Source organism: Culex pipiens, chromosome 3 (assembly GCF_016801865.2).
Source record: "Culex pipiens pallens isolate TS chromosome 3, TS_CPP_V2, whole genome shotgun sequence".
Lineage (NCBI taxonomy): Eukaryota > Metazoa > Arthropoda > Insecta > Diptera > Culicidae > Culex > Culex pipiens.
In genome coordinates, this window is record NC_068939.1 from 133,701,120 (window position 1) to 133,725,103 (window position 23,984).

General features: G+C 36.0%; 2 protein-coding genes and 1 long non-coding RNA gene across 3 annotated transcripts; all 3 read right to left on the reverse strand.

Moving 5' to 3' along the window:
- Nucleotides 1-2,202: 2,202 nt before the first annotated feature.
- LOC120422496 (uncharacterized) lies at nt 2,203-3,882 on the reverse strand. Its single transcript, XR_005606138.2, has 2 exons — nt 2,611-3,882; nt 2,203-2,537 (listed from the first exon to the last, which is right to left on the reverse strand). It is a non-coding gene; the product is annotated as an uncharacterized LOC120422496 (long non-coding RNA).
- Nucleotides 3,883-5,489: 1,607 nt separating this feature from the next.
- LOC120422484 (uncharacterized) lies at nt 5,490-6,451 on the reverse strand. Its single transcript, XM_039585940.2, has 2 exons — nt 6,304-6,451; nt 5,490-6,241 (listed from the first exon to the last, which is right to left on the reverse strand). The coding sequence occupies exons 1-2, from the start codon at nt 6,352-6,354 to the stop codon at nt 5,891-5,893; spliced, it is 402 nt and encodes a 133-aa protein (XP_039441874.1). The 5' UTR covers nt 6,355-6,451; the 3' UTR covers nt 5,490-5,890.
- A 561-nt stretch (nt 6,452-7,012) lies between these two features.
- On the reverse strand, nt 7,013-7,787 carry LOC120422483 (uncharacterized). The gene is made up of 2 exons (XM_039585939.2): nt 7,634-7,787; nt 7,013-7,572 (listed from the first exon to the last, which is right to left on the reverse strand). Exons 1-2 carry the CDS (start codon nt 7,682-7,684, stop codon nt 7,144-7,146), a joined length of 480 nt encoding a protein of 159 aa, XP_039441873.1. The 5' UTR covers nt 7,685-7,787; the 3' UTR covers nt 7,013-7,143.
- Nucleotides 7,788-23,984: the final 16,197 nt, after the last annotated feature.

Below are 23,984 nucleotides of genomic sequence, written 5' to 3' on the forward strand. Positions count from 1 at the left end.
AGTTTTTAGTTTTTAGTTTTTAGTTTTTAGTTTTTAGTTTTTAGTTTTTTTAGTTTTTAGTTTTTAGTTTTTAGTTTTTAGTTTTAGTTTTTAGTTTTTAGTTTTTAGTTTTTAGTTTTTAGTTTTTAGTTTTTAGTTTTTAGTTTTTAGTTTTTAGTTTTTAGTTTTTAGTTTTTAGTTTTTAGTTTTTAGTTTTTAGTTTTTAGTTTTTAGTTTTTAGTTTTTAGTTTTTAGTTTTTAGTTTTTAGTTTTTAGTTTTTAGTTTTTAGTTTTTAGTTTTTAGTTTTTAGTTTTTAGTTTTTAGTTTTTAGTTTTTAGTTTTTAGTTTTTAGTTTTTAGTTTTTAGTTTTCAGTTTTTAGTTTTTAGTTTTTAGTTTTTAGTTTTTAGTTTTTAGTTTTTAGTTTTTAGTTTTTAGTTTTTAGTTTTTAGTTTTTAGTTTTTAGTTTTTAGTTTTAGTTTTTAGTTTTTAGTTTTTAGTTTTTAGTTTTTAGTTTTTAGTTTTTAGTTTTTAGTTTTTAGTTTTTTAGTTTTTAGTTTTTAGTTTTTAGTTTTTAGTTTTTAGTTTTTAGTTTTTAGTTTTTTAGTTTTTAGTTTTAGTTTTTAGTTTTTAGTTTTTAGTTTTTAGTTTTTAGTTTTTAGTTTTTAGTTTTTAGTTTTTAGTTTTTAGTTTTGTTTAGTTTTTAGTTTTTAGTTTTTAGTTTTTAGTTTTTAGTTTTTAGTTTTTTAGTTTTTAGTTTTTAGTTTTTAGTTTTTAGTTTTTAGTTTTTAGTTTTTAGTTTTTAGTTTTTAGTTTTTAGTTTTTAGTTTTTAGTTTTTAGTTTTTAGTTTTTAGTTTTTAGTTTTTAGTTTTTAGTTTTTAGTTTTTAGTTTTTAGTTTTTAGTTTTTAGTTTTTAGTTTTTAGTTTTTAGTTTTTAGTTTTTAGTTTTTAGTTTTTAGTTTTTAGTTTTTAGTTTTTAGTTTTTAGTTTTTAGTTTTTAGTTTTTAGTTTTTAGTTTTTAGTTTTTAGTTTTTAGTTTTTAGTTTTTAGTTTTTAGTTTTTAGTTTTTAGTTTTTAGTTTTTAGTTTTTAGTTTTTAGTTTTTAGTTTTTAGTTTTTAGTTTTTAGTTTTTAGTTTTTAGTTTTTAGTTTTTAGTTTTTAGTTTTTAGTTTTTAGTTTTTAGTTTCATCCCACTGTACCGTAAACCTAGGACCGAACATATCTAATTAGGTAATTTTATGTTAATTAATTTTGATGTTAACCAATTTACTAACGTCCATTCCGTACATACCGACTGGTGTGGATTATAATCCACCTCAATCACCTGACGCTTGCGAAGATAGGGGCCGAGGGGCTTAATCTCTTAAAAATCATGTTCCGATTGAGATGTTATTCCGCTGAGTAGTCGCTCGTGTGTTTCTTGGGCCGGCTATCGTTGCTATCGTGAAGTTTTATGTCCATAAGAGGAGATTAGTGACGGATGTCAGTCATGCTGCGATGGAGCCTTTCGCAGCTTAGCGAGCGCGCGTTACTTTAGAGGTTGAAATTTTGTGAAGAAGTTTGGGTTCTGTAATGGACTGGACGACGTGACTTTTGCGCGGCTTGGTGGTCATCGTGTGACGGCAGAGTGGAGCATAGGAGTTGCAATTTCGAGGGGACATTTCGTCGCCGTCGTGCTAACTTGTCGTACGTGCATTTTGGGCCAAATTGAGTTAAGAACGCCATTTTGTGCAGCTCACAATGCTTCATCTTTTGACCTTCACAGATCCCCAAAATTCGATATCCATCCTGAGATATTCGATGAAAACCAAAAAGGCTCCGAAAATGTTTGTCACTTTTCATATGAAAGAAGTTGCAATCTTGTCGTGCTATCTTGTCACTCGCTGAAAATTGATGTAAGTGCGACAATTGCCAAAGGGATTTCAGGTCAGAATGCATTTGACGCACGTACAAGTTAGACTATCGTAAACATTTGTAATTATAACTCGGGACTCCAGCAACTAACTTCGACCAAACTTCGGGACAATGCACATAATGGTCAGCCAAAAAAAACGTGTTTGTTATTATTTACATTGCGTGCTTTCTTTTTTGTTTATTCAAGGTCAAACCTTAAAACGCGTTTTTCTCGGAACGTCGAAATGGCGGGTGTGACAAGATAGCACGACGACGTCGATTTGTGGTTTCAAAGAATTCCTGGTAGTTATCCAATGTAATTCTGATGTATATGGCTGAAACTGGTTTATTGTGTGTTTAACTACATTCACTACTTATGTTTAAAATTTAGTCATTTCCATTTAGTTTCATTTTATTAGTTTTAAACTTTTTGATCCCCGCAATATTCTTAAGCATTAAATATTGCTTAACGATCTTGTTGATAACCATATTATGGTTCTTAGGTAGCCTGCGTACTGTGGAATTAGTTCGGTTTAATTAGTTTTGCAGCATATCTCGTGTTTTTGGTGGAGCAATCGAAACATTGTTCCGGGTTGCCAAGTAATTTTCATTTAAGTTTGTTCATCATAATTGTCACCATGTTCCCTCTCCCGAGCTGAAACAACCTAAAAAATTATATAAAAGATGTGCTCATACAACTTACATATATGTAAATATATAAAGTAAATAAAAACTTACCAGAGTAACAACGAGGAATAATCCTAGAGCAACCGTTTTTGTAAAGTGCATGGTGGAATTGAATGATGATTCCATTTGAAAGTTCTGTTTTTATAATGGCAAGAAGCATTTAGAATTTTGAAATGTTTATTCTCATTATTCCACCGTAAAGTGTAAACATTGTGAATTTGAAAAAACCTCACGTTTTGTTGTTGACATAACCAATACATAAACATCAATCCCCATACAGGAGTAGGCAAATCTACTAACAACTTAGCAATTGGGTGTATCGCGCGGTAGGTATTAAAAAAAGTGAAGATAGCCTTAAAAAGTATATAAATTTAACTTAAATGATTGCCAGATCTACAAAACATAGATTCTGACTACCTATCCAACGAAAGATCTGAACATCATTAACTACAAATAAGTAAGACCCTGCTACAGAAGGTCACGGTGGCATTTTTCGAGACGAGATTTTGTCTTATCACGCCTTCCGTCGGACGTGGAAGTAAATGTTGGCCCCGGTCTAACCTAGAGGTTAGGTCGTTAGCTAAGTCCAGGCCGTCTCCCTGGGTCCTGTCTCGGTAGAGTCGCTGGTAGTCAGTTGGACTCACAATCCTTAGTTCAGTTCGAATCCCGAGGTGGATGAAAGCTAAGGTGTAGAAAGAGGTTTGCAATTGCCTCCATAATCAAGCCTTCGGAGTAGGAATCTCGCAATCAAGAACGCCAAGGCAATGCTGTATAGCGAACAATTTTATTTTTATTGGACATAACCTACTAAAAACACTCAAGGAAGTTGTTGTCTTCATATTCCAAAATTGTCAAACTTACGGACCCAAACCTGCAACAATCTGATTGTAGAAATAGTCATACTTTGTTGTAAATAACTTTGAAGTCATATCGATAGCTAGTTTTGAAGTTACTAAAATGTCTGTAACAAAAATCTTGGTGCAAAAGCTCTGATTGATGTGTACCGTTAAATATATTTTCATAATTTGTATTGTATTCCGAAATTTCACTTATGTAAAAATGATATTTTACATTGTTTTTATCAATAACATTTAGTCATTTCCAGGTATTGGCCTTTCGCTAACTTTGAATGTTTCTTTAAGTTTTTTGATCTTCGTAATTTTCTTAATCTCTGTATATATTCCCAAGACCTTGTTCAATACCTCATTATGGTTTTTAGGAAGCCTGCGTTCAGATACGTTGTCCGGGATTGTCAAATTATTTTCATTCAAGTTTGGTTGTTTATCAAAATTATCTCCATGTTCTCTCTCCTGGGCTGACACCATCTAAAAGTGTTAGTAAAAATTTGCTTATTAAACGTACTTATTACATGAAAAAAAAAACTTGCCACAGTAACAACGAGGACGAGTCCTAAAGCAACAGTTTCCGATACGAGCATGGTAGAATTGGATGCTTGTTCCATTTGAAAGTAGGACTTTTATAGTGGCAAAAAAACAATCCAATTTTGCGAAATGTTTAGTCTCATTATTCCGCGATCGGAGACCACAAAGTGTAAATATTGTTAATTGGGACATTCTCCGCCAACTCACACAGCAGTTGCCCGATCCCTCTTCGATTTGCGTGAAACTTGGTCCTATGGGGTAACTTTTGTCCCTGATCACGAATCCGAGGTCTGTGGTACGATCCCTTTCATTTTTGAACATGCTATATAATTTGCAGCCTGAAACGGTGATGAGATAGAAATTTGGTGCCAAAGAGACTTTTATGTAAAATTGGACGCCCAATTTGATGGCGTACTCGAAATTCCGAAAAACGTATTTATCATCAAAAAAACACTTAACAAGTTTTAAAAATTCTGCTATTTTCCGTTACTGCCATTCTCCGTTTCTCTAAAAAATTTGGAACGTGTAATTTTAAGGGAAATTTAATGTACTTTTCAAATATACGTTGACTCAGAAGGGTTATTTTTTCATTTAGAACAATTTTTATATTTTAAAATTTCGTGTTTTTTCTAACTTTGCAGGGTTACTTTTTAAAGTGTTTTACAAAATGGTAGAGCAGACTATAACAAAAATTTTGACATAAGGGGATTTTACGAAAAATATGTTTTGAAAAAGTTGGTCGTCGTTGATCATGGCCGTTCATGGTCACCCGCGACAGACACGGACGACGAAACAAAGAGAAACGCAAAAAGTAACTTTTTCTAAATATTTTATTGGTAAAATCGCGATAACTCGTGATATTTATAAGCAACCCCCAATTTTTTTGTAATTGTCTGCTCTACAACTTTGTAAAACATTGTTACACTCTAAAATATAACCCTGCAAAGTTAAAAAAAACACGAAATTTTAAAATGAATAATTTTGTTCTGAATGAAAAAATGAACCTTCTGGGTCAATATAGATTCGAAAAGTACATCAAATTTCCCATAAAATGACATGTTCCAAAAAAATTTACAGTCGAGTAACGGAAAATGGCAGAGTTTTTTAAACTTATTTAGTGTTTTTTTCGGTGAAAAATACGTTTTTCCGGAATTCTGAGTACGCCATCAAATCGGGCGTCTAATTTCACATAAAAGTCTTTTTGACACCAAATTTCTATCTCATCACCGTTTCAGGCTACAAATTATTGAAAACACCTCTTTTTTCGCATGTTCAAAAATGAAAGGGGTCATCAAGAGATATCTAAAAACGGACCTCAGATTCGTGATCAAGGACAAAAGTTACCCCTTAGGACAAAGTTTCACGCAAATCGAAGAGGGGCCGGGGCAACTTTTCCCGATTTCGTGTGAGTTGGTAGAGAATTACCCAATTGCATTTCATTAAAACTCACGTTTTTGTTGTTGCCAGAACCAATATATCGTCATCAACACCAACAGACAACAGATGCCAGAACCGAACACGCTAGAAATTATAATCAATGCAGAAAAATGCTTGTTAAATTGTTTATTTTTTATGTTTTTTGAAACTCAGTTGCTTCTCAAATTTTCGGGCAAATTTTTAGTGATTTAAACAGATTAAATCTATTCTATATCAACGGTTCATATTAACCAGAGCGTTTTGCAAAAGGTTTTTATAACACACATTTTAGTATCCTAAAAATTCTCCTTAAATCATGTCATCAAAGTACCTATGTTTATTTTTACAATTAGATTGTTGCAAGATTGGGTCTGTGACAATTTTTGAAAAAGAAGACAACAAATTCATATTCAAATAATTACAAATATACCATGTTCAGATAATTCGAAAATTATCTTGTGCACAATATTATTTAATTTTATTTATAAATTTTAAAAAAAAAACAAGAATTGCTCAAAAAAGTTGTATTGATGTTAGTCTTTAGTTCCGGTGGAGTTTGAGCTGGCCCCAGTAGAATTAGTGGAAGAATTACTAGTGCTGTTTGAACTGGTGCTGGTGGAATTACTCGCAGATTCAGGAGTAGAAGTGCTGGCAGTCGCGTTGGCTGCCTCAGCCGCTGTACTGTTGACAATGTCCTGTAGCTTCTTCAGTCGGATCGCCTGGACCAGCGTTTGGGTCGGGTTGGTGTCGTTCGGTGCCGGCGTCGAAACGCCATATTGGATGGCAATTTTGGCTAAAATATTTTTCCTGATTTCCTTCTTCAGCGCTTGTGCCTCCGGATTGTTTCCTCTGCCTCTTCGGGGTCTTCGTTGGGCGGCGACGAACTAGATGTTGATGGAAGGTTAATAAATTAAAGATATTTAAATCCTCAACAATAATAACGAACCACTGCAAGAGCAACGATCAGAGTTAAAGCAACTGTTTTGGTCAAAATCATGGTAAATTTCGTTGAAGCTTTCCAGTAACTCACCTAGAACTACTGGAATAAACAGTTTCAAGCGCTCTTATAGTCCCAGAATACAGTTGTTAACAACGTAATAGATTATTATAATTGAGTTCAAAATATTCCACTTCGTTAATGGAACCATATTGTATCAATAGTTTACATTTTCATCATTGCAATGATTTTTCGTTCAAAGATATAAATTTGGCGCCCCTATCAATATTTTGACAAAGTTTCTTCTACAAGTGGTTTAGAATAGTGCCCTACATATGCTGATTCCTTTTGGTAACGATTATCCCATTTCTTGCAAAGTTATGGAAATCGTCATTAATCAATGATTGCCAACTTGGACGCCAATGATTGTACCACAAAACACATTTGATTTAGACCAAAAATTCTTTCAGTGGCTTCAAGAAGGCAACAACCGGCACATGCTGATTCATTTTGGTGCAGAAATTCGTTAAATTGAATTCAATACAGAGCATTTTAGAGTGATGATCAATTTTCTTCGAAAATGATCAACGGCTTCACCTTAAGTTACATAAAAAGTCTAGGAAAACATTCCCGGAAATAAGTTGAAAATTTCAAAATGCTGTAACATTGGCAAGCATGTCTTTTTAAAAGTATGATACATGAAAAATAAAATCAAATATTTACGTTGCATTTATTAATTTATTTTCTAAAATAGTCGAACAGCAAATTAAGAAAAAAGCTCGAATAATAATAACATATTTTTTTGGCATTTAAGTTTTGACTAATATTCAACAGAAATTCTTCTACAGTTTAAGCTGAAGCAGGAGTCGTAGATGTGGTGCTAGACGAAGTGCTCGTAGACGACGATGAACTAGAGGTGCTTGAGTCCGTAGTGGTAGAATCGGTTGTGGTAGAATCTGTTGTGGTAGAATCGGTAGTGGTTGAGTCGGTAGTAGTGCTGGCAGGTGTAGTAGTACTGGTGGTAGTAGTAGTAGCAGGTGTAGTTGTTGAGGTGGTAGAGGTTGACGACGTAGTCGTAGTAGTTCCCGCCATGTCCTCCAGCTTCTTCTTACGAATTGCCTCAGCTAGCGCTTGAGACGGATTCGGAGCGTTTGGAGGCAGGACAACCCCTTCCTGTTTGGCTCTATCTGCGATAATTTGGTTCTTGATTTGCTGCTTTAGCGCTTGCGTCTCTGGGTTTTGACCTCTACCCCTTGGTCTCCGCTGAGCTGATGCAAACTGGAGAAGGTATTTTAAATGGTTAGGATAGCTAAATTAATTGATCGGACGCTGTACTCACTACAGCCAGACAGATGACGATGGTCAAAGCGAAGGTTTTGGTAAGGATCATGATTAAAGTGGTTGTAGCTTGCTTGGTCCAGTTGGAACTGATGTACTCGATGTCTTGGAAGTGTTTTTATACTTGAAAAAAAACAATTGAACGACTACACGGTACTAATTGAATTCATAGTTGCACGCGTGACTATGTTGACGGTGGTAAAACATTGCTACCAAATGAACTGTGCCAAATATTGACTTTTGATCAATGTATGCATTGTTTATGCCAGGTGTGACCAAAGTATGGCCCGCGGGCCAAACGTGGCCCGTGAGGAGTTTTTTTGTGGCCCGCGGGCCCATTTTGAAAGATCATTGAAAATGGCCCCTCTGTCAAGTAATTTTATAATTTTCAAAAATTAAGGTTTAGTTTTAATTTTTTATGAACCTTTAAATTTTTGGTATCGTCTTAAGAGGTTGTCTGATTATGTCTGGGGTGAGATTGAGTCATACAAATTTCAGAATTTTTGTGTGACCCAATGTCACCCCTGATGATGGTAATGTAAAAGTCGACACAAATAAATTTTGTTGAAGATCTATCTTATTGAAAGTTCAAATGTAGAGGGTAACGATTCTCGAGATTTTCAATTTCCCGGGAATTCCCGGGACCCGGGAGTTTTATAACTATGCCAATAGTGCCGTTAGTTTAAAAAGAAAAGTAATAAATGAATTATTTTTTTCAATGAATTCAATTACAATTAATTTATCCTTATTCAATGAAACGTTTATTAGTAGCCTCAGTTTTTTCAGGAACTTTGTCTACCATTTCATTTTTTTCTTCTGAATCTGCAAATACAAAATCGTTACTTGAGCTTTTTGGGACTCAAAATTATTTTGTTTTTCAAAAGTTGCACAAGCTTGATATTAGATTTTTGTGAAGTAAAACATAGCTAATATATAATTTCCCAGCATCGGGATTTTTGCAATATGACAAATAACTAGTCAAAACACCAATTTAAAATTGTTTTTTTTTTCCTTTTAAATGTCAACTACAAATATTAATTAAAGAAATAGTTCAAAAAAACTCGAATGTATACATTCGGTGGACCTTAACTTAACAAAGTTTGCCATAGTTTTTTTTCCAAAATATTTTTAAAAATGATGATGTTGATGCGAAACACAATATGACTTATTGACATAAAGAAAGGAAATTACCTTGATATAGCAAAATTAACTTATTAGCCTAAAATAAAAAAAAACTAAATTATGAGGATTGCTATGATGAAATGGAAATTATACTTATCTTGAAAAGGCTTATTCCTCTTAGAAATAATACATAAAAATAATATAAAAAATGAATTAAGATTTTATTTCTTGGGTAAAACTGTTAAATATGCTTTCAGGTTAATTTTGGGGTCCACATTATTTTGGGTTCTCTCAATTATAGTTAAAATTAGTTAAAATTTACACTTTCTGAAAAAGAAGATTAGAGAAGAATTGGTTTAACTTGAACGTTGAACATCCAATGTTCTAAACAATTTCGAATTTTTTTTTCTGATTGGTTTATATAATTTTGCTTTAATATTAATAAGTTTAAAATTTTCCGGGAGTCTCGACCAAATTTTCCGGAATTGAGAGGTCTAAAAATTGTCGATTTCCTGAGAATCCTGAGAAACTCGACGTGCAATCGATCGAAAACAATTTAAAATGCATTTTCCTGTGTTGCTCATAATTTTTAGCATGATTGAACCAGTTTATACATATTTTATTTTTTTATAATTTCAATGTACAGTTACTGTTCCGCAAAAAAACAATTTTCCTTTTAAAAATAGGTTTTTTAAACATGCGATTGAAAATCGTTTTTCGTTTCGATTGAAAATCAAGTGCATTAGTGTGTCATGATTTTAAAACACTTTTTTTCATGGAAGTTTGGATTTCGTGGCTATTTCAATTTTTCATTAAACAAAAAAATGTTGGAATAATGTCTTGTTTGGTTGACGAAATTTAAAAAAAATACAAGCAATTAAAAAAATCATCTAATTTTTTTCAGTTTTATAAATTGTTATAATTTGTTTCAAATAAAAACAATTTTTCACATATAGCCCGCAAGCTCATGGAACGCTTTTCAAAAACTTTGAGCACCCCTGGTTTATGCCATCAAATAGAATTGAAAAAAAAACAAGGCTTATGACATTTCCCTAGCACTTTTACATATTCTAGTTACTAATTGAATATCCGGAAATTTTCCACTGGTGTTTTGTCCACAAACAAATATTGATAAAAAATGTGGAAATATTCGTAAGCCATCATGTCTCAATTATCGAAAAATTATCATCACTTTCACGTGTGCGTTTTATTGACAGAGCACCTTCGTGTACTAAACAGTTAACTGCTGCTGACAAGCAAAATATTGACAATTGCGGGCAGTTCCCTCGCCACGATCAACCGAGTCAAGCTAACCAAATTCAAGCTGGACAAACAAAACCCTGCAGCACCCCCATTCTAGGTAACCTATACAAAGGAGGTTGAATCTTGTACTCTTATGAAATTACAATTGGAGATTTAATACTTTTTATTTTACAAAACCAACTAAATCTAAAATATCCGACTTCTAAATCGTCGCCGTCGTGCTAACTTGTCGTACGTGCATTTTGGGCCAAATTGAGTTAAGATCGCCATTGTGTGCAGCTCACAATGCCTCATCTTTTGACCTTCACAGATCCCCAAAATTCGAATTCAATCCTGAGATATTCAATGAAAACCAAAAAAGCTCCAAAATTTTTTGTCACTTTTCATATGAAAAAAGTTTTAATCTTGTCGGGCTATCTTGTCACTCTCTGAAAATTGATGTAAGTGCGACAACTGGCCAAAGGAATTTCAGGTCAGAACGCGTTTGACGCACGTACAAGTTTGACTACCGTAAACATTTGTAATTATAGCTCGGGACTCCAGCAACCAACTTCAACCAAACTTCGGGAAAATGCACAGAATGGTCAGCCAAACAAAACGTGTTTGTTATTGTTTAAATTGCGTGCTTTCGTTTTTGTTTATACAAGGTCAAAAATTAAAACGCGTTTTTCTCGAAACGTCGAAATTGCGGGTGCGACAAGATAGCACCTCGACGTCAAAATGTGCATAAATATCACTTAGGAGGTTATAACTTAAGACAGGGTTGCCAGATCATAAAACTTTTGGACTAATTCTGAGAGTCTATCGATTCAACGATAAGTCGGAGGATGGATCCAGACATAGTTTTCTTACTGATAAGTGAAATCCGGCTAAACAAAAGTACATAAATTTCACTAAAGTGGCCATAACAGGAGGCAGAGTTGCCAAATCTTCAAACTTTTAGTAATTTCACTTCCTTTTTACATGCTCCTAATGCATTCGTTATGCATTCTGTCCTCTAGAAAATGCAGCAGAGGACGTAAAAATATTTGTTCGAAGCTCATTAAAAATCATTTAGCATGCCAGCCGCGCTGTTCAAGCTTGTTTCGTTCACGGTTTATTACCAGTTTGGAGCTCACCAGGGTCTTGTTTAGCTTGTTCGGGGAAAGATATTGTACATCCAATTCCATCCCGATCTCGCTGAGTTCGAACCACTGCTAGGGCGATCGACCGTCATCATTTAGTGCCACACTAAACAAACAAATTCCTGTTCGGTTTTCCCCACCACCTTTCTCGGAGTCAAACCCCGAAAACGGGATCTCCCGCCGGGTCCAATGGGGTCCATTTTTCTTATCATCGAATGGCCATCGGACAATCTGCCGCCGCCGCCGAAACTGGCCTGCATCGGTAATCAAGTGCCAGATTCAGCAGTTTTATGAAAAATTTCTGCTCATTTAAAGCCAATTAAAAACAGTCAAATTGTGTTATTAGTTTTGGCCTGATGCAGCACCGCGATCTCCAGCTGATAAGCCGGCGGACGTGACGGAACATGCTGTGGCCCGGGGGGGAACCTGCGATCGGATCGCACTCAAAAGGTTGCGCACAGCTTTACAGGTAGGGTGATGCCGTGGCGATGGCCAGTGTTATCAGATTGATCGCATCGGCGGTGATTGACATGTGTTTTTGGGGGCAATTATTTTCCTCCGTGTAACATGTGTTGCATGTCAAAATTTTAACAAGATTCTTCTAATTGTTTGGGAGACCTTTTTTCTCACTGAATTGTGTATATTGTAATGTGATACCCGTGAGTATCTAGCAAGTTAAAGTAGAGCAGTATCAATATGCAGAATCTAATTTTCTCCATGTGTTGATCAACTAATTTTGAAATTTAATATTAATACTATTTGATACCAATTTTTATATCTATTCGGTTTCAAGCTAGAAAGGAAGAAATACGTGATTTAGTGAAAATCAAGAAAAAAATTAAGATTTCATAAAACAATATCTGCCATCACTGCCTTGAACCATCCCCAGACATATGGCATCCCTTTCAGAACCACTTTATCAAAACTCTTATTTTTGCTTTACTTTCTCGTTTTCTTCTCCTGTTCCGATTTGAAATCCCCGCAGCAAATCCTCGACGCACCGCCGCCAAACTAACACCAAATAAAGCCTAATTCTGTTCACGTCGTCGTCGTCGTTCCGATTTCTCCCCCCGTAATCCAAGCCAAGTCAGGCCCCGGGGTGAGATTGGTTTTAATTTGGTTATAACGACAACTTTTCACCGCAGAGCGTCCACCTAATTATGTCATAATTTATGGCTTGTCGCGCTGGACCATCACGGCATTTTTTGTTTAATATCTGGCCGCCCTCTTCTTCAGGCAGACTTCAGGCTGCAGGAAAGAAGGCATGCGAGCCAAACACTTGGCAAATTTGCATATAAATCGGCACCATAATTAGATGACGAAATGTTAATGAACACTCCGCGCCTGATGATTATTGTTGTTGTTCTCTTGTTTATTGATGGTAATCATTGATTATCGAAGTTTATGTGAAGTATCGGATCGGATCGGTGATTTGCATCGGACTCGACTTCGGTGCAACTAGCTGCATTTAGAGTCGTGCATAGCTTGCATTTTTATGCAGTTTTGGAACGTCGGTTGGATTCTTTTTCGTCTTTGTGATAAGAATTTGAGATACATTAGATTTTCCAATGTTCAATACATCCATGTCAATTTTGTTTAAGTTTTTAAAAATGTAGTGTAATGTATCCTGTACAGTTTCCAATCGATTTAACAAGTTTTTTCAATGAAAATTTGAATTTTTGTCTGTAATTATTTTTTGCCCCCTGATTTTTTTGGGTAATCTGGAAGCGGGGACAAAAACTTGAAATAAATTTTCAATGGCCTTAAGGGTGAACAGCAACGAAGAAAGTTGTTGTCTTCTTATTCCAAAATGGTCAAACTTACGGACCCAATCCTGCAATAACGGGAATATAAAATTAATCAAACTTTGTTGTTAATTACTTTGTGGACAGTAGGGGATGAATAAAAAAATATTTCGATAGTACCCGTAGTTTTGAAGATATTAAAATATCTGTAACAAAAATCTGGATGTAAAAGCTCTGGTTGATGTGCACCGTTAAAGAGGATTTAATATGTTGGAAAGATCCATACAAAATCAGTCAAAAAATGTTCAGACGAACCGAAGGGAAGTACAGTTGACTGGCTAGGCCAAATAAAACAATCGAAAAGTGAGTTTTTGTTCCGACTAAAATCATAGATGAGTATTTGGATAACTCGCCAGTTTTAAAACTATTCGATAAAGTAGTTCGTTACGATTTTCCGTAGTTTTTTCAATTTTAATTTTTTTTATTTGAAGGCATTTGTATATATTAAATTGGATGAAACTTTAACATTTAGTTCCCTAAGTCAAACAAAGTCATTTTGCATCGTTAGTTTTCCCATACAAGTCTCCATTAAATCTAGGGAGCTGGTCATACAAAATGGGAATGGAAATGTATCCCTCTTTTGAAGGGATTTTCCGATCGATTTTGTGTTTTCGTTAAAGTTATAGATTACGATTAGGACTTTTTGGAAATAGTAGGTACCTTCATCAGGGTTTGGGGGGTGAGATTGGGTCATACAAATTTCAATCGCATCCCCCCGTAGTTTTATTTTTTTGGAAAATAACGAAAATCTGGACAAAAACCTAAAAAAAATTGTAATAATCGAATTTTAAATCGAAAAGTACAAAAAAAAATTTGATAAATTTTACCGTGTTCAAGTTATAGCTACTTGAACAAGCAATTTTTTTAACTTTTTAGAAGGTCTATAAATAGATTTTTGTTATATCATATGGGTAATTCTCTACCAACTCACACGAAATCGGGAAAAGATGCCCCGACCCTCTTCAATTTGCGTGAAACTGATCACGAATCCGAGGTCCGTTTTTTGATATCTCGTGACGGAACATGCGAAAAAAGAGGTGTTTTTCAATAATTTGCAGCCTGATACGGTGATGAGATAGAAATTTGGTGTCAAAGGGACTTTTATGTAAAATTAGACGCCCGATTTGATGTTGTACTCAGAATTCTGAAAAAAACGTATTTTTCATCGAAAAAAACACTAAAAAAGTTTTAAAAATTCTCCCATTTTCCGTTACTCGACTGTAAAATTTTTTGGAACATGTCATTTTATGGGAAATTTAATGTACTTTTCGAATCTACATTGACCCAGAAGGGTCATTTTTCATTTAAAACAAAATTTTTCATTTTAAAATTTCGTGTTTTTTCTAACTTTGCAGGGTAATTTTTTGAAGTGTAACAATGTTCTACAAAGTTGTAGAGCAGACAATTCTAAAATAATTGATATATAGACATTAGGGGTTTGCTTATAAACATCACGAGTTATCGCGATTTTACGAAAAAAAGGTTTGAAAAAGTTACTTTTTGCGTTTCTCTTTGTTTCGTCGTCCGTGTCTGTCGCAGGTGACCATGAACGGCCATGAACGATGACGACCAACTTTTTCAAAACTTTTTTTCGTAAAATCACGATAACTCGTGATGCTTACAAGCAAACCCCTTATGTCTATATATCAAAATTTTTGTAATTGTCTGCTCTACAACTTTGTTCAACATTGTTACACTCTAAAAAATAATCCTGCAAAGTTAGAAAAAAACACGAAATTTTAAAATGAAAAATTTTGTTCTAAATGAAAAAATGACCCTTCTGGGTCAATGTAGATTCGAAAAGTACATTAAATTTCCCATAAAATGACATGTTCCAAAAAATTTTACAGTCGAGTAACGGAAAATGGGGGATTTTTTAAAAACTTTTTTAGTGTTTTTTTCGATGAAAGATACGTTTTTTCGGAATTCTGAGTGCGCCATCAAATCGGGCGTCTAATTTTACATAAAAGTCTCTTTGACACCAAATTTCTGTCTCATCAACGTTTCAGGCTGCCAATTATTGAAAAACACCTCTTTTTTCGCATGTTCAAAAATGGAAGGGGTCGTACCGCCCCTCCGTCACGAGATATCAAAAAACGGACCTCGGATTCGTGATTAGGGACAAAAGTTACCCCTAAGGACAAAGTTTCACGCAAATCGAAGAGGGGTCGGGGCAACTGCTGTGTGAGTTGGCGGAGAATTACCCATGTATTAAACCACATACTTTTTTGTTTGGAAATATTTTTATTGAAACTTTTTCAGCAATCTCAACTACACACAAAAAAATATTTCCGAATGTTACATCATTTAAGATGTAACACTTTTGCACGTCATTAAACATTTCATTTTAAATGCAATTTGATGTAAATTTGCAACATATTATACGTAAAAACACGATTTAACGTGTGATTCAACCGTTTACGTCGAATCTCAAGTTTACATCAACTAAGTTTACATGTAATTCATTTTTTGCGTGTCGGGTAAATTCACATATTTTTTTCTGTTTACCCCCGCACCCCCCTGGGGCGTGGGTACATGGGTGGGGGGGGGGGGGGTTGAGATTTTCAAAAAAGTGCCCACGTAATTTTTGGATGGTCCCTATTTCCACTAAAATTTAACGATTTTTTTGAAAAAAAAAATGTGTTGCCCTCTGATTTTTCGGACTTATTTTGAAGGGGGGAGGAAGCGACATAAACTTTGAAAAATATTTGCAACGGCCTTAGTAGAGTTAAAAAAGTAAGATTTTGAATTGTATGAAATTCAATGAATTATATTTTAAAACTTAAATTTAGAAATCTTTCCATCATGTAACGGTTCTTTCTAAAGACTGAAGTTTAAAAAAAACTGACAAAATCATAAAATGAATTTGCATTGATCTAAAGATTAAAAGTTAACTTAAAACAACTTTTTTTTATTAACTAAGTTTAGGTAAGTCAACTAAAATAACCGGTTTTACTTCTTGTATATTGAAAACAGCGGAAAAAAATATTATCATTTTAATTATGGATTCAGGTAATGCAGTTCGGATATAAACAATTTTTTTTTTTCGTTTCTAGCTCCACTATTTTCCTGTCCATTGTTTGCTCATACTTGTCACTTTTCGTAAATGAAAAATGTGTATAACCAAAACGAAATAAATTTATTGAACAGTGGAATTCCCGATTACACTGTTTAGTGTTTGGTATTTTAATGGAAGTTCAGAAGCAATTTTATTTATCATGTTTCATCTGCTTTCCCTTGCGCGAGTGAGAGAAGATCACTAGCGATTTTTTTTAAATACTTTCTTCTTTGTTCACTGCTCGTGACTTGCCAAATCCGGGTTTGCCCGATTGGTTGCACCCCACTTTTTTAGTTTGGCCATTGTTGGTGCTCCGAAAAATTGCCACTGTCAACTATTTTCACAAAAAATTACTTGGTATTTTCACGCTTTTTGACCTTATATCAGCTCTTCGGTATGCATAAGAAAGGTGATTAGTTGGGCTTTTTAGAGATAAAAAAGGTATAATATAAGCTTTAAAGAATATAAAAATTTCGTTATTAAAAATAAATAACCAACATCTTGAAAAATTAAAAAATGAGAAAGCCAGCTCAATACTCAAACTATTTGTTTAATTTTTACATTTTGACTGCTGAAATTTCACTGGCTTATTATTGATTACATGGTTTTATTTTGGAACTCTTTTCTATCTGCTGGGCAGGGTTGTTGAAATATTACGTCCATTTGACGTCCATAGCATTTTGAGATTGTGTGTGCTACCTATCTTAAGACATGAAACTTAAGAGCAGACGGCTCTGACCCAAGACAGTGCCGTGACGTCTAACTTGAAGTTGTGGATTACATTGTTTTGACGGGTTTGTAAATTTACCAGATAATGACGAACAGAAAAATAAACAGTTGGTTATTTATAATTGAAGTCCCTATTTTGGGATTGCAGCAAAATAAATACATTGAATCTGACGCAGGTTGGCCCGACAGAAGCCGTAGACCATCATCCCGGGACGCCCGAGGTTCACGTGGCCGAGGGCAATCCACGTGTGCGACGCTTAAAAATAAGCTCCATTCGAACTGGTAAAAATAAAACCCAAACAATCGACAAATATCCCTCGGGAACGTGACTAATGCAAGGGAAAATGCCCTAGAGTCCCAATCATCAAGATCTGTAGCGAAAAACGGCGTTGACGTCATCCAGGAGCAGGAGCGAATAATAGCGAACGGCCACCAACACCACCACCAGAACCGAGTCAGCATCATTACCATCTCCATGCCAATAACGTATCCATCGGGATAGAGGGATAGGGCAAGGAAGGGAAAGCAGAACGCAAACATCCGACAGTCAAGCGGAAATAGACTCTGTCTTTTATTTCTGTCTGTGTGTGCAGCAGGTGATTCCGGCAAGAGCACATGGCAAACACAGGTACATCGTTGACGTGTTTGTTTCGGTGGCATGTGTTTGTGTGTTTTTCCTCTGGGAAAACCTTTCACAGATTTACACATGCCTGGAGAATAGGATTTTGTTTTGCTAAGATTTGGCTGGCGGGAAGGTCACATGGCCTAATACGATACCGGGAATAGCTGTGATTAATTACTGGCACTTTGTTTTGGCATTTTCGTTTGTTATGATACTGATTTTGTTTTGATTCAAAGTACGCATTCTTTGAATTTTCACCGCAAATGGTGGATTACCGAATTTTTGGTGATAATTATGTTCTGATCCATCATGAATCATGGATCGATGGAAAGAAAATTGTTGACCCTCTGAATCAGCCTAAAATATTGCAGTCCTAAGTTTTTAAAAAGTTGTTGTTGTTGTTGTCTTGAGTCTTGATTCTTGAGTCTTGAATCTTGAGTCTTGAGTCTTGGGTCTTGAGTCTTGAGGTCTTGAGTCTTGAGTCTTGAGTCTTGAGTCTTGAGTCTTGAGTCTTGAGTCTTGAGTCTTGAGTCTTGAGTCTTGAGTCTTGAGTCTTGAGTCTTGAGTCTTGAGTCTTGAGTCTTGAGTCTTGAGTCTTGAGTCTTGAGTCTTGAGTCTTGAGTCTTGAGTCTTGAGTCTTGAGTCTTGAGTCTTGAGTCTTGAGTCTTGAGACTGGAGTCATGAGTCTTAAAAACATGGAGTATGTTCAAATACAGTGTATTTTGCTTTTAGTGTCGATTTTTACTTTCCAGGTACCACTTTTGTCTAAGCATTTTTCCTCAAAATCCAAACGTAACAACAGGTGGATCCACCGGTTATTTCCCCACCAGGTCGTGGTCGCGTGATGCGAAAATTGCAGACATTTCCCGGAACCCCCCACCTTCCTTTTTCTAACCTTCCCAGATTTCCCAAAACAAGTTCTGATGACGTCAATGCCGCAACTTTCCCGGTAAAATCCCGACAACCGGGCGCACAAAAGGATATCGATTTTCCCCACCACACCACCACATTCATCACCCTTCCACTGGAAGCAGCCCATTTATCGAGTGTTTGTGGCTTACCAAGAGAGTTCTTGTGAATGAGTTTGGTGGTGTTGGTGGTGGTTCAACACCTGTACATCGCTACAGGACACACACAGGCTGCCGTTCAGCAGATTCTCGGAACGGTCAAGGACACTGGCAGAAGCGACTTGTTGAGCAAACCCATTCACACTCTCACACACACGTTTACAGAACCACGTGTGACCCTGGTCACGCGCACTGCGCAGTTTCTTATCCTGTGTCGTTGTGAGTGAGCCTTTTCCATACAGTTGTGTGGGTTCTGGCCGAGAGTTCATTCATAAATTTTCATATTCCTAGTAACCTTGCCTTCCCCCAAACCGGTCCCTGACCTCGCCTGCTATCTTCATTGAGCAATCCGGAATTACGTCAAAATGACCAACGTGACGGAGCTACGCGCTACGGAACAGGTGAGCGAGCGAAAATTACGTCCCATTATTACCCGGTCGTATTTTTAGTTCTGTCGCTCTGGGTACAGGACGAGGCCAATCTGGATTACCGGGTCTGGTCTAAATCTGACCGTGGAAGTGGAAATGATAATTAATGGGTGCCGGAGAAGAAAATAGTGCTATCTTTGTTTTAATATAGATTTTGTGGCAAGGTTAGGACGATTATAGCTTACTCAAGGATGACGCAAAAATATCCAGATTATGAGAAGACAATGAACGCCCTCGATGTTTAATTGTATCCTACATTTGAGATAAAGATGAGTCAGAATGTACAAATGTGTCCTAGACCTCAAAATTGAACTTTGAACTTATTTGTTTAAAAAACCTGATTAAGGTGAAGCCGTTGACTGCCCCTGATCGCATAAATGTCCCATATGCATTTTCATCGATTTCGAGTTATTGATGCAGTTTGGTTCAAAATTGTGTGCTCTTTCAAATGAGCCTATAACATCCAGTACTTTGTTCTAGAAATCAGGAAGAAATCCAGTTTTTTCGCGAAAACTTAACACGTAGCCTTATGTATGGGACAAACTTCAAATTCGTTTTGCTCAGCTTGCTGTTTTTCCATATGGGACATTTATGCGAACATGGGCAGTTGATCATTTTCGAAAAAAAATATCATAACTCTAAAATGATCTGTATCTCACTAAATTTAACGAATTTCTGCACCAAAATTATTCAGCATGTGCCGGTTGTTGCCTTCTTGAAGCCATTGAAGAAATTTATGATCTAAATCAATTGTGCTTCAAAATTTATATAATTTTGTGGTATAGTCATTGACGTCTTAGTTGGCAATCATTGATTAATGACGATTTCCATAACTTCACAAGGAATGGAATAATCGTTACCAAAAAGTATCAGCATGTGTTGGGCAGTATTCTAAACAACTTGTAGAAGGAATTTTGTCAAAATATTGATAGGGATGCAAAATGTATACCTTTGAATGAAAAATCATGGCAATGGAGCAATTCTCTACGAAATCGGCCGATTTCGATTTTTTTTTGTATTTTTTATTTGGCTCAAACTTTGTAGGGACCTTCTCTATGACCAAAGAAGCTATTTTGTGTCATTGGTTCACCCATATAAGTCTCCATACAATTTTGGCAGCTGTCCATACAAAAATGGTACGTAAATATTTAAACAGCTGTAACCTTTGAGTGAAATTTCTGATCAATTGGTCAATTGCTGTCTTCGGTAAAGTGTAGGTATTGTTGAGGTTATAGGTACACGGAAAAAAAAATTGCCGACTTTTTAATTATTTTTTTTACAAAATCTTAACTTCCCAAATTATATATTTTTTGATTTTCGAGCTTTTTTGATATGTTTTAGGGGACAAAAACCTGCAACTTTTGAGCTAAAGAGAAGTATGGTCAAAAAATCTTCGACCGAGTTATAATTTTTTGAAAAAAGCTCAAAAAAAATTAACCTCATTTTTTTATGTGAAATCGAATTTGCAATCGAAAATTACTTTACAGATTTTTTTGATAAAGGACTCCGTTTTCAAGATATCGCCACCAATAGTTTGATTTTAACGAAATATTAGCAGTTTTTCGATTGTTAAAAATAGTGACCATGAGTGACCATTTCTAGAAAAAATTTTTTTAAAGTTCAGAAAATTTGCTATGAAATTGTCTAAGACACATTGAAGATTGGACCTCTGGTTGCTGAGATACAGCGGCTTAAAGAAAAAGAAACATGATAATTGAAGGCCCACCCAAACAACCCACCATTTTCTAATGTCGATATCTCAGCAACTAATGTTCCGATTTACAATGTTAAAAAATGAAACATTTTTTTAAACTTCCTATCTTTTCGAAAACAATGTTTTGATTTTTTTTAATTCAAAACGAACATTTAAAAAGAGCGTAATATTGAAAGTTTGGACCTTTTGATTAAAAAAAATATTGTTTTGAAATGGATCGGAAATATCACAAATGTTTCATTTTTTTAACATTGAAAATAGGACCAGGAGGGTTTGGGTGATTTGGGTGAAACTTAGAAAACATCAATTTTCCTATTTTTCTTTTTTTTGACGCTCGTATCTCAGTAACCAGGGTCCAATCTTCAATGTCTCTTAAACAATTTTATAGTAAATTTTTTGCTTTACAATATTGTTTTGATCACCGGAAGTTAATTATAATTATTTGCTTATATTGGCAATTAGCGGCGAGAAATATTAAACTAACCTAGGACAGAAAGAGGAGAGACAGAATTGAAGATCGCGACAACAGTTTTTTCAAACCTTTTGTCACATGGTGTATAGATGGAAAAGAGGTGAAGAAGCTAAAAGCCATTCTAAGTGTAATATTTGGTTGAACTATCTTTTTAGGGGTCTTCCATTAACCGACACAGAAGGTGTCGTAGAATGTCCCACATAGTTGACACACGATAATTTCTTTTCGTGTTTCGTCATCTATGGTACGACCCCCCGTACTTTTTTAAAAAATCAGAAATAGTCACTCATGGTCACTATTTTTAAAAATTGAAAAAATTGCAAATATTTCGGCAAAAACTAACTTTTGATAGTAATATCTTAAAAACGAGGCATTTTATCAAAAAATCTGTGAAGTACTTTTCAATTGCAAATTCAAATTTACCTAATAAAATTAGGTCAAAAAAAGTTTATGCATTAAATTTAGATTTTTTTCCAAATACCATAAATTTCTCAAAAAATCATAACTCGGCGGCAGAATTTTTGGCCACATTTCTCTATAGCTCAAAAGCTGCGGGTTTTTGTCCCCTAAAACATATCAAAAAATCAACCGAAAATTATTTGGAGTTACCGCGGAGATTTTCCCGAAAAAAAAAAAACGAAACTATTGGCACTACGCCCCCCGGGGCATGGCCTTCCTCTAACGTGGGATTTCTGCTCCAGCGCCTCTGACGAGACAGGAGAAACCGGGACCGACGTTTTACTTCACCATCCGATAGAAGCTCAGTGGATAAGGCGGGAATCGAACCCGCGTCTCATAGCATCATCGGGATCGGCAGCCGAAGCCGCTACCCCTGCGCCACGAGACCCACCCTCTAAAAAAATGGAGCATCAACTCTTCCCGTCTTCCAAATCGCCTTTTTCTTGGTTCCTAGTGCTCGATGGAGATGGGAGTGGTCGGCAATGGTTAGCTATGATGGTGTTGAATATCTGTCCTGTGGAGAAGGTTTTATTTCCAATTATCAATTCCTAAGCAACCTGAGCTACAGAAATCATCACGTACACATGGCGAAATCCAGTCCGCAATCCGCTAACATCACTGTCTCCAAGCGAATCAAAGTTGCCCAAAATGATCTCCTGCCCATGGGAAAAACTTTTCTTTTTCGAAAAAGCTGGACAGTAGAGGGTTACCATTATAGTGTGTCATATAAAATTGCACCATTTTTGTTTTTGCAAGCTTATAAAATATTTCACCAAGCACAAAATTTTAAATAAGAATTTTCTTGGAAAAAATGTCAAAGTTTTGCTTAAAAAAATAATAATTCTTATTTTTAAATTATATTCTTTTTTTTTTTCTCGCACCCTTAATTCATCTCATTACCACGCGTAAAGTGTTCAAAAGGTTTCATCTTTTTCGCTCTCCAAAACTGCCCGTGGCAATGCACGACTCTCTAACACACATTAAACAAAAAACCAACACTCATTGGCAGTCACCCCTTCAGGGGGAGAACCCTTTTATTACGCGAAACAACCGCAAATTTCCCATCACCGCGCCACGGCATTAGCCGAGACACGAGCTCATTATCACTGCCTAATGCAATGTTTGTTTAGCACTTTTTCGGACGTCTATTCAGCACCAGCGCGCCGCCGTCGCCGTTGGACATCTTTTATGTTGTTTTTTTTCTGGACTGTAAATTCTCTAGAATAAGTGCAATATGTTTTGTCGTTTTTAAACTTTGAAGAATAATTTGTCTAATTCAAGCAAACTTTTCCCTAATTTTTAAAACATTCGTTTTCTTTAATCACTTAGAGAGTTTGGTAAAATTCCATAAAAAAGTTGAGCTGGCAAAATTTTATGAATCCAAACCTAAAGATTTGGCAGAGATTTGCACCGATATCATCGATCGTCATCGTCGTGAGGAGTGTGTTAAACAAACATCAATTTTCGTATCGCCAACGGGTCTTTTGTTACTTACCCTTCGTGCGCAGATCATGGAGAGTTGAGAAAGGACAACAACCCAAAAAATCCTCCGAAAATGACTAAATTATAAATGAGCTTCGACGTGCCGCCGAACTTAATGGGGTCAGGAACTTGACTCCGTGTCGTCGTCTGCTCTGGCTGATGTCCATAACTTATTGCCAAACGCAACCAACAGGACAAAAAATAAGCCCATACACGCTGCAGCTCATCATCATCATACGACCTCGAACTTCACGCTGGATTTTGATGGATTGGAGAGCAAACACGGTTGGTCGGCGACAAGGATGGATTCATGGCTGGCGTTAGTCGGGTAATTTTTTAAGCCACGTAAGACACCGGAGACAGTACCGTCAAGTGATGCGAATCAAGACGAAAATCTCCCCCGAAGTCACGAAAATGATTTGGAGTTTTTGTTATAACAAAATAACCTCAACTCACGGTCTGGGCAGTGTGCAAAATATAAATGTTATATAATTACACACACGAGTCTCGCCGGACGTTCAAGCTCATGTCGATTTCATCGTCTCCAGAACGTTCTGAACCATCCAGCGACGACCACCTTTGCTGCTGCTAGCGAGGGAGGATCCACCAAAGACAATGGATTTGTTTTACTTCGCGCTATCGCCGGGCCAAGATCTGGTGGACAACGCGCGTCCCCCCCTGCAGAAGATGCCCAAGACAAGGCCTCTAATCGTGTGGACCAGAAACCTGCCCGATGGATAACAGTTTTGAAAAGTGAGTCCCACAACTCATACGGGGACGGGTTCACAAGGCATCATCATATGGTGGAGAGAGAGAGTAGAAAAAAAACTGGAAAGAAAGATAAACGGTGGGAAAACCATGCTGGACCTGGGACCTGGCAGGGTCATATGTCACATCCGTCCTTCGATCGGGACTGATCGATTTGCCCGAGGGCAGAAATTGGATCGATGGATTGTGGCGCGCGAGAACGCTTATCTCCTGCGGAGAGGAGGACGCCGGTCATATGT

Excerpts from the sequence above, each read along its gene's own strand:
- LOC120422483 (XM_039585939.2), bottom strand. The coding sequence starts at position 7,684 with ATGATCCTTACCAAAACCTTCGCTTTGACCATCGTCATCTGTCTGGCT. Across the intron at positions 7,573-7,633 it reads TCGTCATCTGTCTGGCTGTA|TTTGCATCAGCTCAGCGGAG; the intron begins GTGAGTACAGCG and ends TACCTTCTCCAG.
- LOC120422484 (XM_039585940.2), bottom strand. The coding sequence starts at position 6,354 with ATGATTTTGACCAAAACAGTTGCTTTAACTCTGATCGTTGCTCTTGCA. Across the intron at positions 6,242-6,303 it reads TGATCGTTGCTCTTGCAGTG|TTCGTCGCCGCCCAACGAAG; the intron begins GTTCGTTATTAT and ends ATCAACATCTAG.